At 43.7% G+C, this 14,749-nt stretch overlaps 1 protein-coding gene and 1 long non-coding RNA gene across 4 annotated transcripts; one reads left to right on the top strand and one right to left on the bottom strand.

Moving 5' to 3' along the window:
- Positions 1-330: 330 nt before the first annotated feature.
- LOC132890586 (uncharacterized) lies at positions 331-8,009 on the top strand. Of its 3 annotated transcripts, XR_009655217.1 has the most exons (3): positions 331-481; positions 777-7,392; positions 7,688-8,009. XR_009655217.1 is itself a non-coding variant. In XM_060927591.1 (2 exons), exon 2 carries the CDS (start codon positions 1,010-1,012, stop codon positions 7,142-7,144), a length of 6,135 nt encoding a protein of 2,044 aa, XP_060783574.1. In that variant the 5' UTR covers positions 331-481; positions 777-1,009; the 3' UTR covers positions 7,145-7,663. The 3 variants fall into 3 exon arrangements, 1 of the variants encoding a protein (XP_060783574.1); XR_009655218.1 differs by having other exon boundaries at positions 331-7,392; XM_060927591.1 differs by lacking the exon at positions 7,688-8,009 and having other exon boundaries at positions 777-7,663.
- A 2,322-nt stretch (positions 8,010-10,331) lies between these two features.
- LOC132890587 (uncharacterized) lies at positions 10,332-14,134 on the bottom strand. The gene is made up of 2 exons (XR_009655219.1): positions 13,570-14,134; positions 10,332-13,358 (listed from the first exon to the last, which is right to left on the bottom strand). It is a non-coding gene; the product is annotated as an uncharacterized LOC132890587 (long non-coding RNA).
- Positions 14,135-14,749: the final 615 nt, after the last annotated feature.

Consider the following 14,749-nt stretch of genomic DNA (forward strand, 5'->3'; position numbering starts at 1 on the left):
AATGTGCTTTTCTAAAATAAGCTTTTTCATGTAGCATCCCCTATACACTTAACACAGTCTAAACAAGACATTATTAAACCTTTCAGAATAAAAAATGAATCTATTTTGCAAACATATTTAGCAACTGCAACAATGGTGTTTAAACTGTATTCATTCAATTGATTGATTAATTCATTCATTTTCAGTAACCGCTTTATCCTGGCCATGGTCATGGTGGATATGGAGCCTATCCCCACAATGCTGAGAGCAAGGTGGGAGAATTCAGCCCAGATCAGACACTAGTACATCACAAGGCACCATGTGTTCTGTCTCTCTAGCACTGTAACGTGTTCTGTCGCTTTAAGAGCGATATGTTTACTGATGACATCAGTATCTTAGCAACAACATTAGGAAGTCAAATCAGAGAAGTTCATGTGAGAAAATAATCTGCTGACACATCAAACTTAATCCTTCACATTCCTTGTCTTTGGATGTACTGTCGGTAGGTTATGATGTTAAAGGAAGTTTTATGTTGTATTTTTTATGAATATTTGTTTAATTTGCGTAGATGGGACATCATATTTTTACGAGCTGATATTACATGTGTTACACTGATTCTTGATGTAGGCCCCAGGACGAGGTAATCCGTTGTCAGATGTTAAAAATACTTCCATGTTGATAAAGAATATATGTATTGCTGTTAAAAAGAAATAAGAGTTAATGGACTTTAAAACTGTTATTGGATTTCATATGTATTTTGTTACAGAAGAATACAATCCATGTTTGTATCTTTGTAGTTTTACCCAACTTCACTCATCATTAAACGAAGTTCAAGAAATCTTCAGCGTGGTGATTGGAGGAGGAGTTATCTGTCTGCCAGCTTATGCAGGGCGTGTAAGGGTGGCAGAATAGTAAAACGACAGCACCCTGGCGGGCTTGGATTCAGAAAAGGTCAGTGACGTCACAGCAGAACAGTCAGAAGGAGGCTCACTTCGGAGCATAGACGCAGCGATCAGGCTACAGCCACATTATGGAAAGGCAGAAGCAGCAATCGCCAAACTCTTTTGCTACATGGCGCGGCATGTCGACCGCATCTAGTAGGCGCTCCCGTAGCTCCGCTGCTAGCTCAGCGGCTGCAATAGCCTACGCCGAAGCCGAAGAGGCAAAAGCCAGAATCAAATATGCAGAAAAAGAGATGCAAATCAAAATGCAAAAAGCAAAATTGGATGCCGAAAAGGTATATCTTGAAGCACAGCTTGAAGTTTTAAGTGCCGAAAAAGCAGCCGCAGCCGCAGCTGCCAAGGCAGAAGCATTAGCTACAGCCCTCACATGTGAAAATGGATCTAACAGCGAATTGGATGTAAAACACACCCCACACGACAGTCTTCAGCGAACGAGTGAATATGTTCGAGAGCAAGCAGGCTTATGGGCAGACATTCATGCAGATCCAGCCACAGGGACTGAGAACCCATGCCTACCACCAGTGCCATCAGAGTTGCATGGTATAGATATGGATAGAGACCTTTCCCTAAGCAGGTCACACTCGCCCCCCTCTGGGGCCAATGCACGCCCCACCAAGCCATTTTCGGAGCAGCCCTCCGATGGCGACACACATCATAATAAGCCATACTCAGGGCTCCTCTCCGATGCTGATACATATGTTCCCATTCGTCACGCTGTCAACGCAGACAAATACGTTACTCACACTACTGCAAACACCTGCAAGCCTTCAGCTATCACAGAACATCCAGGCCAAAGACAACAAAGGCATGAGGCTTATTTCGGCCATGTCAAGCCACCTGACAAAGACATTTACTTACCTGCCCCAAGGCCAGTCAGACATTCTGGCACGACACAGCCACAGGCTCCAGTGCGACCACCGCAACTTCTCACTAATGTTGAGTCACAAGCACTTCCATCAGCCACACAACCCCAGCTTCCTGCTTTTAACCCGGCTCCAGCTGATTATGGAAACATTAACAGCCCCTCTCAGTCACACACAGACAACAATAACAACATGTCTGATTTTGTCAAATTTATGGCACGCAGAGAAATCATTGCAACGGGCTTATTGCAGTTTGACGACAGGCCAGAAAATTATAGGGCCTGGAAGGCATCATTCTTAAACACCACAACCAGCCTCAACCTCTCAGCCAAGGAGGAGATGGATCTCCTAGTCAAATGGCTAGGCAAGGAATCGGGTGAACAGGCGAAACGCATAAGAGGTGTACATGCCTATAACCCTGCGAGAGGCCTAGATATGATTTGGCAGAGGCTTGACGAGTGCTTTGGAGCACCTGAAGTCATTGAAAGTGCGCTTCTAAAAAAAGTGGACAGCTTTCCAAAGATCTCCAACAGAGACTGGAAAAAACTGAGAGAGTTAGGCGACCTGTTAATGGAGCTCCAAGCGGCCAAATTAGAAGGAGTGCTCTCGGGACTAGCCTGCCTGGATACAGCTCGGGGAATAGCTAACATTGTCCACAAACTGCCCTTTACAATGCAAGAGAGGTGGATGGTGCTAGGCTACACGTTTAAAAAGCAGCATGGGGTCTCTTTTCCCCCCTTCTCTGTCCTTGTGGACTTTATATCTGAACAGGCGAAGATGCGCAATGACCCCAGCTTTTCGCTTCCTCACTATGCTGACCATGCAAAATCAGATCACCTCAAAAACACAAACAGAATGTCAGTTGCAGTCCACAAAACAGATGTCTCCCCACAAAAGACAGACACAACCAGAGCTCACATTGACCCAGCAAAGCATTGCCCAATCCATAAGAAGCCACACCCCATACACAAGTGTCGTAGCTTTCGAGATAAGTCTCTAGAAGACAGAAAGGCCCTTCTAAAGCTGAACGGTATTTGTTTCAAATGCTTAGCATCCACCACACATCTAGCCAGGGACTGTGACAAAGAGATAAAATGCATTGAATGTGGCAGCGAGAGACACCACTCTGCATTACACCCAGGACCTACACCTGAGTTCTCAAAGGCCCTCACCCCTGCTGACGCCCATGGCGGGGAGGGAAGTGACTCTAACAAAGAAGACCTGTCGGCCCTCTGCACTGAAGTTTGTGGAACCCAACTCAGCGGTAAAAGTTGTTCTAAGATTTGCCTGGTGAAAGTATTCCCATCCGGTCAACAAGATAAAGCAGTCAAAGTCTATGCTGTCATCGATGACCAGAGCAATCGTTCGTTGGTGAAGCCAGAGTTCTTCGATGTTTTCGACGTATCTTGCCAAAGCTTACCTTACCGTCTGAAAACCTGTGCAGGCGTAGCAGAGGCAAGTGGGAGACGAGCGTGCGGCTTCCAAATAAGCTCCATGGATGGACACGTCACTCTGCCCCTCCCAACCTTGATAGAGTGCAATAACATCCCCGACAACCGCTCAGAGATCCCCACACCACAAGCTGCTCATCACCACTCTCACCTAAGGCCTATAGCGGGACAAATCCCAGAGCTCGATCATGATGCCCAAATAATGATGCTTCTCGGCAGAGACATAATAAGAGTACATAAAGTGAGAAGACAAATAAATGGATCGCATGACGCCCCCTACGCTCAGAAGCTAGACCTCGGCTGGGTCCTAGTGGGTAACGTCTGCCTGGGAAGAGTCCATAAACCACCAAGTGTCAACGTCTTCTTCACAAACACTCTGGACAATGGCAGGCAATCACTCTTTGAACCATGCCCCAACACGCTCCTTGTTAAAGAGAGCGTCTGTAACACAAGCCCTCCGAATGCACCCACTCGTGTCCCAGAAAAGAAAGTGTCACAAGACATGAGTAGACCACACCTCGGAGATGACATTTTTCAGAGAACAGACCATGATGAGAAGTTAGCTCATTCCTTTGAAGACACGACTTTCCTCCACATCATGAAAGAAGGTGTTTACAAAGACGAAGAAAGCAGCTGGGTGGCTCCCCTCCCCTTCAAGCCACAGAGAAGGCACCTACCCAATAACAAAGGACAGACCTTGAACCGTTTTAAGTCATTAGAAAAGTCCTTCTCCAGAAAACCTGATATGAAAGACCACTTTTTTGGCTTCATGGAGAAGATACTGGAGCAAGGTCATGCGGAAGTGGCCCCTCCTCTTAAGGAACATGAGGAGTGTTGGTACTTACCTCTTTTCGGGGTTTACCACCCAAAGAAGCCGGGCCAGATCAGGGTGGTCTTTGATTCAAGCTGTCAACATGATGGGGTCTCTCTCAATGACGTGCTCCTGACCGGCCCTGACCTCAACAATAGTCTCCTTGGAGTACTTATCCGCTTTAGGAGAGAGGCGATAGCCATCACCACAGACATACAGCAGATGTTTCACTGCTTCGTCGTCAGACCACAAGACAGGAACTTCCTCCGCTTCTTCTGGTATCGAGACAATGACGAAAGCAAGGGAGTCATCGAGTTCAGGATGAAGGTCCATGTCTTCGGCAATAGCCCCTCCCCCTCTGTAGCAATCTATGGCCTCAGACAAGCAGCTAAGGAAGGAGAAGCTGAGTACGGTGAAGACGCTCGTGAATTTGTGGAGAGAGACTTTTACGTAGACGATGGTCTAAAATCGTTGCCCTCAGCTGCAGTCGCCGTTGACCTCCTTAAAAGAACGCAGGAGATGCTGGCCTGCTCAAATCTACGGCTTCACAAGATCACCTCGAACAGTGAGGAAGTCATGAAAGCCTTCCCTACAGAAGACCACGCTAGTGGGCTAAGAGACTTGAACCTAGGTCAGGACACATTGCCAGTTCAACGCACGCTTGGCATTACCTGGGACCTCAAGAGCGACACGTTCACCTTCCAGGTTTCGGGTGATAAAAAACCATTCACTCGCCGTGGAGTGTTGTCCACCATAAATGGTTTGTACGACCCACTTGGATTTGCTGCCCCAGTTGTCATTCGAGGCAAGGCTTTGCTTAGAGACCTTACAGCAGACACCCGAGACTGGGACGCGCCCTTACCTAGCGACAAACAGGTGCTGTGGGACCAGTGGAGAGATTCTTTGCAAGGGCTTCAAGCTCTGAAAATCCCAAGGCCTTATACCCAGACCTCCCCCTCTGCAGCCTTACACCGAGAACTCTGTGTTTTCTCAGACGCGTCCATCTTAGCTATAGGGGCAGTAGCCTATCTAAGAGTTACGGACCAAGGTGGGGGCCTCCACGTAGGCTTCATTCTCGGCAAAGCTAAACTTGCCCCACGTCCAGATTTAACTATTCCCCGCCTCGAGCTTTGCGCTGCCGTCTTAGCTGTGGACATAGCAGAGACCATCAAGGCAGAGATGGACATCCCTGTTGATAAGGTGACCTTCTTCACAGACAGTAAAATTGTCCTCGGATACATCAACAATGAAAAACGTAGGTTCTATGTGTTTGTGAACAACAGAGTCCAGAGAATCAGAAGAAGTTCAGAGCCTCAACAATGGCGTTACGTGGCTAGCAACCAGAACCCAGCCGACCTAGCAACAAGGTCTGTGCCTGCCGCTCGCCTCAAAGACACCACGTGGCTCACAGGGCCCTCATTCTTAACACGCTCAGAGCAGTCAACTTACAGTGCAGACAACTTCGACCTAGTGAACCCAGATGAGGATGCAGATGTGCGCCCCGAAGTTACTGCACTCAGCACCACTGCCGAGGAGCACCACCTCGACACACAGCGCTTTGAGCACTTTTCCACCTTAAAGGCCCTGTTTCGAAGTGTGGCGAGCCTCATACACATTGTTAGCTCATTCAAAAGAGACCCACTCAAAGAGCCAGGGGACTGTAAAGGCTGGCACTATTGCGCTGAATCCCATAACACAGACAACCTCTCAAAGGCCAAGAATGTTATCATCAAAGCTGTACAGGAAGAGGCCTATCAAGAAGAACTTCAGTGCATCAGAAACAAGAAAAACCTTCCAAAAGACAGCCCTTTACTTACCTTGAATCCTGTGATGGGAGAAGACGGGATCTTGAGAGTTGGAGGCCGCATTTCCCAGGCAAACATCAGTCCGGGAGAAAAGAATCCCATCATAATCCCTGGGAGACACCACCTGGCCGTCCTTATCGTGAGACATTATCATGAACAGTGTCAACATCAAGGACGTCATCTGACTGAAGGTGCTGTGCGTGTAGCGGGCTACTGGATTGTAGGAGCCAAAAGATGTGTGAGCTCGCTCATCTTCAAGTGTGTGACATGTAGGAGGCTCAGAGGAAAATGTGAAGTGCAGAAAATGGCGGACTTGCCTTCAGACAGAGTCAGTATGGAGCCACCCTTTACATATGTGGGGGTTGATGTGTTTGGCCCCTGGACTGTCTCTACCCGACGCACTAGAGGTGGCCATGCCAACGACAAGAGGTGGGCAGTACTATTCACCTGCCTAAGCGTTAGAGCGATCCACATAGAAATAATAGAAAGCATGGACACCTCCTCTTTCATAAACGCTGTGAGACGCTTCATTGCCATTCGTGGCCCAGTGAAACAGATGCGTTCCGATCGCGGAACAAACTTTGTTGGAGCATGCAAAGAACTGAACATCTCCTCCAACTTGGATGAGAGCAAAGTATCCCAGTTTCTCGCAGACCAAGGATGCAAGTGGACCTTTAATCCACCCCACGCCTCACACATGGGCGGAGCATGGGAACGGATGATAGGAGTCACCCGCAGCATCTTGGACTCTATGATGCTTCAAATAGGCCCCTCCAGAATAACCCATGAAGTTCTTGCTACGTTCATGGCTGAGGCCTCTGCCATTGTGAACTCAAGGCCCCTAATACCCGTCTCCACTGATCCGGATGACCCCTCAGTTCTGGCACCCACCTCGCTGCTGACGCAGAAGCTCGGTCCGACCCCTGTCCCTTCAGGTGAATTTCGGGGCAAAGACCTCTTCAGACGTCAATGGAAGCAGGTGCAGAGTTTAGCGAGCACCTTCTGGGACAGATGGCGGAAACAATACCTGTCTACCCTCCAGCCGAGGAGGAAGTGGCAGGCCGACAAGCAGAACATCACAGTGGGGACTGTGGTCCTCATGAAAGACTGTCAATCCAAGCGAAATGACTGGCCACTTGCACGCATCACCAAGGTGTTTCCAAGTGAAGACGGAAGGGTCCGCAAGGTGGAAGTGAAGGTCGCTGACAAAGAAGGGGTGAAACTGTTCCTACGCCCTATAACCCAAGTCATTACACTCCTTCCCTCTGAATAGCTTCAGAACTGTGTTATTTGTTATGTTAACTGTTATATAGTGGTATCCTAGGGACACCAGACGGGGAGTGTTCTGTCTCTCTAGCACTGTAACGTGTTCTGTCGCTTTAAGAGCGATATGTTTACTGATGACATCAGTATCTTAGCAACAACATTAGGAAGTCAAATCAGAGAAGTTCATGTGAGAAAATAATCTGCTGACACATCAAACTTAATCCTTCACATTCCTTGTCTTTGGATGTACTGTCGGTAGGTTATGATGTTAAAGGAAGTTTTATGTTGTATTTTTTATGAATATTTGTTTAATTTGCGTAGATGGGACATCATATTTTTACGAGCTGATATTACATGTGTTACACTGATTCTTGATGTAGGCCCCAGGACGAGGTAATCCGTTGTCAGATGTTAAAAATACTTCCATGTTGATAAAGAATATATGTATTGCTGTTAAAAAGAAATAAGAGTTAATGGACTTTAAAACTGTTATTGGATTTCATATGTATTTTGTTACAGAAGAATACAATCCATGTTTGTATCTTTGTAGTTTTACCCAACTTCACTCATCATTAAACGAAGTTCAAGAAATCTTCAGCGTGGTGATTGGAGGAGGAGTTATCTGTCTGCCAGCTTATGCAGGGCGTGTAAGGGTGGCAGAATACCATGCATTCAAACATTCACACTCTCATTCACAACTAAGTGCAATTTAACATAACCAATCCATCTACCCACACGTTTTTGGACAGTAGGAGGAAACTTGGAGAACCTGGAGGAAATTCATGCGAACATGGGGAAGACCAGTGAAAATCCACACAGACAGTAACCCGTGCTCAGTATTGAACTCAGAACCCTGGAGGTGTGAAGTTGCATGTTTAAAGTTTACTACTACTACGAATAATAATAATAATAATAATAATAATAATAATAATAATAATAATTTAGATATTATTTTAAGTGACACTGATGCTTGCTTCCATACTCACGAGTTGAAAATCACAGCCCAAGAGACTGATCAATTTTTGCTGGTTTCTTTTTATACAGTCGTACATAAAGAATTGTGCATATTTTGTGGGTGACAAATTTGTGTGGTCAGTATACTTTTTCTGGAAACAATGTTTTGTTCCTCTTGTCATCACTCAAGAAGTAAGACAGAAGTGCTATCAGTTCAAAAGTCATCCCAAATATTGTAAAATGTGTGACCCTTAAGAGCACTGCGGCTCTGTAAAAGGACATTCTTAATTTCCAGTAGACCTCGATGCTAAGGCTTCTGTCTTGTCTAATGTGTACATCACAATCCAAGAAGGCTAGATTATTCCCACTGACGTCCTCCTGGGTGAAACTGATGTTGATATCCACTGCATTGATGTGCTTAGAGAAGGCTTCCACCTCATGGGTTTTGATTTTAACCCAGGTGTCATCCACATATCTGAACCAGTGGCTGGGAGCAACTCCTGAAAAAGTGGTCAAAGCTTTATGTTCCACTTCCTCTATCAGTTTCACTCGGGAGGACGCCAGTGGGAATAATCTAGCCTTCTTGGATTGTGATGTACACATTAGACAAGACAGAAGCCTTAGCATCGAGGTCTACCGGAAACCCACACACACAGACCAGTACCTACTCTTCGACTCACACCACCCACTGGAACACAAATTGGGCGTCATTAGGACCTTACAACACAGGGGTCAGAACATTCCTACAACGGTAGAGGAAAAAGAGAAGGAGCAAAAATCACATCAAGAAAGCACTTCAGAACTGTGGGTATCCCAACTGGGCTTTCTTCAAGAGCAGAAAAAGGAACATAATGGACAAGGAAGATAACAGGAACAAAAACAAGAACATTGTCATTCCCTACATTTCTGGTCTATCTGAGAAACTCAGGAGGATCTTCTACAAACACAACATTCCGGTACATTTCAGACCCAGTAACACCCTGAAGCAGAAACTGGTCCACCCTAAGGACAGAATAGCCAGACACAAACAGGACAACGTAGTGTATGCAATTCAGTGCAGTGAGGAATGCACGGACTCATATATTGGAGAAACAAAACAACCGCTTCACAGGTGCATGGCTCAACACAGGAGAGCCAGTTCCTCAGGCCAGGACTCTGCTGTCTATCTGCATCTTAACAACACAGGACACTCATTTCAGGATTGCAGCGTACGCATTTAGCCAGAGAGGATCATTGGTATGAGTGAGGAGTTAAAGAAGCCATTTTTGTCAACCTGGAACAACCACCTGAACAGAGGTGGTGGTCTAAGACACCATTTATCAGCCACCTACAATGCAGTCCTTGGCACACTTCCCAGACAACTGAATGCACACCAAAACCCAGCTGTTTTCAGTGACTCACAGGAGGACTGAGAGAACCAACAATCCACTGATCACCCCAACGACTCTCTAGGCCGTTCACACCCAGCCCTCAGTGACCCACTCCAACAGGATGACTCAATGACACTTTAGGATTGCTTTTCATCCATGAGAGGATAAATACCTGATAATCCCTATTAGTCAGACAGAACTGAAGAAGCCTTTCGGATGAGAGGTGAAATGTCTTCAAGAATCTTCAAGCAAGTCCAGTTGCTCTTTTTTACCACCCACAGCTCACTACTGATATACAAACACTGGTGACAGAGCAGGAAAACTACAAATGATTGTTCAAATCAGAAAGGAATAATTTGCAATAGTTATATAGTAAATCACAATAATAGCAATAATGTAAATGCAAGAAACAAGTTTTTTTAATACCTCAGAAGAAAACATATATAGACAAAGCCTGAGCTGAGGATGTTTCTTCTTAAAGGTTCTGCTTAAGTGCTCTCTGAAGTGTCCTGGTTCAGAAAATGTTGTAATTATGTCACTGTTTAAGTTTTTTTTTTCTCTTGCAAAAATCTTGATGTTATGAATGGATATAATAGTGTTTATATTAATTTTGCAGTCATTTACTTTTGCTAGTAAAGCATTTACAGTGGCAAAGGAGTTTCAATCAGCTTTTTCTTATGTATTTTTTTCTTATTACTATTTAATACACAACTATGTCCCCAAATTGCTTCTTGTCTTAAAACAATAATATTTACTGATATTGTTAGGGTTCACCCAGTCGGAAACGGTCAACTTACTTCTCGGGACCCCCGCCATTGTACCACCCAGAGCTCTGGGGGGGTTAGTCGCAAAGAAAGACAGGAACCCCAATGTAGTTCACATCTTTATTCGCAAGTTCCCCCAATTGGACAAGAATACAGAGGGTTATTATATACGAGTGTTATCTGTGTGTAAATGACATCACTGTTTGATATCTATGTGTGTGTGTGCATGAATGTGTGTATGTGTGTGTCAGAAAGTCATATTTTAATTACATCACTGTTCTGATGGAATGTTCAGATGTATGTGTGTGTGTTTGACTTGCGTGCAAGTGAGCAGCTTGATCTTGGGGCAGGTCAAATAATCTCCATCAGTGTGTGTGTAAATTATAACATAATGACATATTTCTGATGATATGACATGATAGCAAGGTACACACAGTTCATATATGATCCTAGGATTTGATAATAGTATCACTATTATCAAATCCTAGGATCATATATGATCATTACCACCTCATGATCATATATGTGATTACATCGAGAATTAATCTTGAGTTAATCTTTGCCCTTCTTGACGTATATTGGTGCTCAGAGGGCGGGCATGCCCGATTAGCCCTCGTCCCACCTCACCGGAGCTTAGAGAAACTCAAAATCTCTTAATTCGTCCCAAATACACGCTACTTCCTTCAGAGTAATTTGTTCTAAAACAGTGAGGGAAAATGAAATTAGGAGGCATATCGACCTATAGTGAAAACAGAGTCCTGTAAGAATACAGAGTTTCAGAGCATAGAGATGTGTAATAATAGTAGAAAACGGCATCAGATGAAAGACATAACACATTCGTGTGGTGTGCGCTTGTGCAGTCCAGTTAGCAAATTGCCAGAAGATGTTGTCTCGAAGTCCAGCTCAAGCGGGTAACCCTGCTCCGAGCAATGAAGTGGTCCAGAAGGCTCGGGCGGGTAACTCTGCCCCGAGCAAAGATGAAGCAGTCACGAAGGCTCGGGCGGGTAGCCCTGCCCCGAGCAACAATGAAGTCACGAAACCCGTGATGAGGACTGTCATGGTTGTAGTGAGGATGATTGGTCCCAAACGGGGCGCAAGATCTCTTCCCCTCTTTGTTCACAACGTCTTGAGGATTCTCAGTTGAATCTGTGTAGAGCTCAGAAATAGAGAGAGAGAGAACAGAGACTGGAAAGGGACACAGAGAAAACGTTAGTAGCAAACTTGTCATTGTAACACAACTTTGTTATGGAGCCTTCTTCAATCGCGTGGCATGGATCCACTGTGGAAAAAGGTCAGTTAAAACAGCAGTAAAAGTAATGGCGACTATGTCTGCAGGCCCACCATATCTAGGTTTTCCCAATTGTCCAAATCGTTACTTTAAAAAGTCACACCAGCACTTGTCTCCCACGTGAAAGGGGTGTGTGGTGGAGATAATATGGTATTATTGACCTTGGTACAAATTTTATACAACTTATTTATAAGGGCTGCAGAATACTTATCCATATGCATTTTCAAATCAGAGGTACCCGGAGCCGGAGTTCCCTTCTTCCAGGGGAGAGGGAAAGATCTTCCAAAAATAATTTCTTGGTGTCACACGAATTTCAGCCAGAATGAATTATGGATTACAGAGCCAAACCTGTGTCCTGCATGACCTTAATTAATTTGTCTTTCAATGTTCGATTAGTACGTTCTACGATACCAGAGGATTGAGGAATGTGAAAACACCAGTTTAGTTTAGAGATACTTACAAAGGTTTTGTGTGACTTTTGAGGTGAAAGGGGTACCTTTGTCTAAGTCTATGGCGTCTGAAACCCCATAACTATAACAATAATTATTATTATTGATTTCTTATTATTTTATTGTTGTTATTTTATTGTTCTGCTTTTATTGTTTGTTTTTCTTTTTTACTGTCCAGTGTCCTTGGGTACCTTGAAAGGCACTTATAAATAAAATGTATTATTATTATTATAACTAAGTATTATTTCTTTTGCCAGAGTACGAGTAACTACCTTCGTGTTCTCTCGAGAACAGGGAAAAACTTCTACCCATTTAGAGAATTTGTCCACAATCAAGATGACAAAAATCAAATGAGAAAGGAGGAGCGTATGCCTCATGCAGAATATCAGGCAGTGAACACACAGAGTAACCACAGAGGTATGATAAATATCATAAATTATAAATATTATACACCGTTTAGAACAAGAACCATCAACAAAGAGCACTTCCCCCATACCTAGAGGGCTGGAGGAGAGATCAGACCTGATACTAGTAGTATGTACGATTTTTTTAGACAGACAATATCAATGTCATCCCGAGAGTTAAGGAGGCATGCGAGAGCGTGACCTACATTATCAAAAGAGGATGTGACACGAATTTCGAGATTGTTAGTAGAACAGAGAATAAACAGTCATATGTTAATTTAATTATCAATTAAATTACTGATAAATTAATTTAATGGGTCTGTAAATTTTGCAACACCTGTTTAACTTGATGTGACGAGTGCAAGATCAGTGGGTGAGACAAAACCAATTTTTCCGCATCTAAAACCATCAAAGCACATGCAGAGACAGCCCCCAGACACGCAGGTAAGCCTTGAGCAACAATGTCTAATGTTTTGGATAAAAACACACAATGCTGCAGTCCCCCCCCCTCATGCTCCCCAGAGGCTGTGCCTTGGTGTTCACAGGCATAGAGGTGGAAGGGCTTGAAGTGATCAGGTAACCCCAGGGGCGGAACAAAGAGTGCTTCTGAGGGAGTGATAAGCGACCACCATAGTGTCAGTCCAGGTCAAAGGATGTTGCAGTGGATCGTGATGAGAGATTGCAGAACGGAGAAGCTTGTCATATAAAGAGCAGTCAGGGATCCATTTTCTGACCCAGAAAAGACATCAGTGCATGTTTAGTTGCAGGGCGTTTTGTGCACAGAGGGCAGGGCGTTTTGTGTCTAGAATGAGAGCCTTGAGAAAGTTCAAAACTTCAAAAGTTCAAATACTTAAGTGTCCATGCAATATTGCAGCTTGGTTCTGGAAACCTTAAAGCCCTTATGCGCCAGATGTTGGTGCAGGCGCAAGTGTCAGTGTCTTGGCAGATTTCTGGTGACTCAGCAGATACCAGAACACACAGACCACAGAGTCCTGAGGGAGGGAGAGGTCACAGAGTGCGTTATGAATTTGAATTACAGCTGGAAAAAAAAAAACAGCAGGAGAGTCAATGAAACCTTGAGTCCAAACACTATCTCCTCATGTGCGTGAAAAAAGGCAGAACAGAGATCATTAATGGAAAAACAGCAATGATGAGCAGGAACCTGTGACATTACAGAAGAAACAATCAATTCATTAATCTTACGTAAATCTTGTGTAAAACGCCAGGTACCATCGGGTTTAGGTACTGGATTGACAGGTGTATTGTACGAGCTGGTGCACGGTCTCACCACGCCTTGCTCAAGAAGAGACTGTAGGATGACATCGATCCAGAGAGAGAGGTACTGCTTAATATAAACAGGATGCACATGAATATTGAATCATATTTTGTTTAGTTTCATGTCAATTTAAGTTCCAGGTTGCAGTTCAACAAAATGCGGAAAGGTTCAAGGACAATGAATACTTATACAAGCCAATGTATCATAATCATGATAATTTATGACGTTTTTTTCTTAATGGTTAAATAAAGATAAACCCAAGTCTCCGATTTATAAACACCACTGGAAGGAAAAAAATTTTCTCCCTTTTTTTTTCTCAACATTCTTCAAGTTAACTCTGTTTCTTGCTGAAAAAATAATGGTTAACTAAATACATTAAAAGCCTATCCATTCCATATCCTCTGTGGTTTTTAAAGGCAAAAATATGGAGGTTTAAAACTCAGCAAACAGTTAATCAGAGCATTTCATATCAATAGTTCGAAATTAGGAGGAACATGTTTAAGCTTAGCCTCATAAGGAGCAATAAGTTTAAAAAAAGAAAAGGAAATATAAAACAGGGCAAATTGAAATGACAAACAATTTCACTGAATGTAATTTGAATAAAATTGAATAGCTGATAAGAACTCTTTGTTGGATTCGATATGTGACAGAGACTCAAAATACATTTTTTAATTCAATTAAAAATAATGGGAATGAGAATTGGTTATCTCAGACATTTTGACTTTATGTATATGGAATTTACCTAGTAATATAAAGAGATTACTTATTAAATTTATTATTGTGTGAGAAAATGCCAAAAATAATGATTTTCTCTGCCCATTGCAGATATCTGTGTGTACTTGTCTGCTGTTCTTGCATGGGTGGTTGTTTATATTATTGCTATCTGTAACAGTCTGGGAGCCCTTATCTCCCAGAAAGAGACAGAGAGACTATAGAGACGGAATAATTATTCAAAATATTATATTTATAATAGGACGACAATTATTCAAAAAATGTCAAAAATGAAGTAAACAGCGGGTTAGCTCGCTGTTGATCGAATTGCATGTTTCCCAGACAAGACAAGTCCACATTTCGCTAAAACGCGTTAGAAACAGGAGTATATAGGAT

Source organism: Neoarius graeffei, chromosome 8 (genome assembly GCF_027579695.1).
Source record: "Neoarius graeffei isolate fNeoGra1 chromosome 8, fNeoGra1.pri, whole genome shotgun sequence".
Taxonomy (NCBI): Eukaryota; Metazoa; Chordata; class Actinopteri; order Siluriformes; family Ariidae; genus Neoarius; species Neoarius graeffei.

Excerpts from the sequence above, each read along its gene's own strand:
- LOC132890586 (XM_060927591.1), top strand. The coding sequence starts at position 1,010 with ATGGAAAGGCAGAAGCAGCAATCGCCAAACTCTTTTGCTACATGGCGC.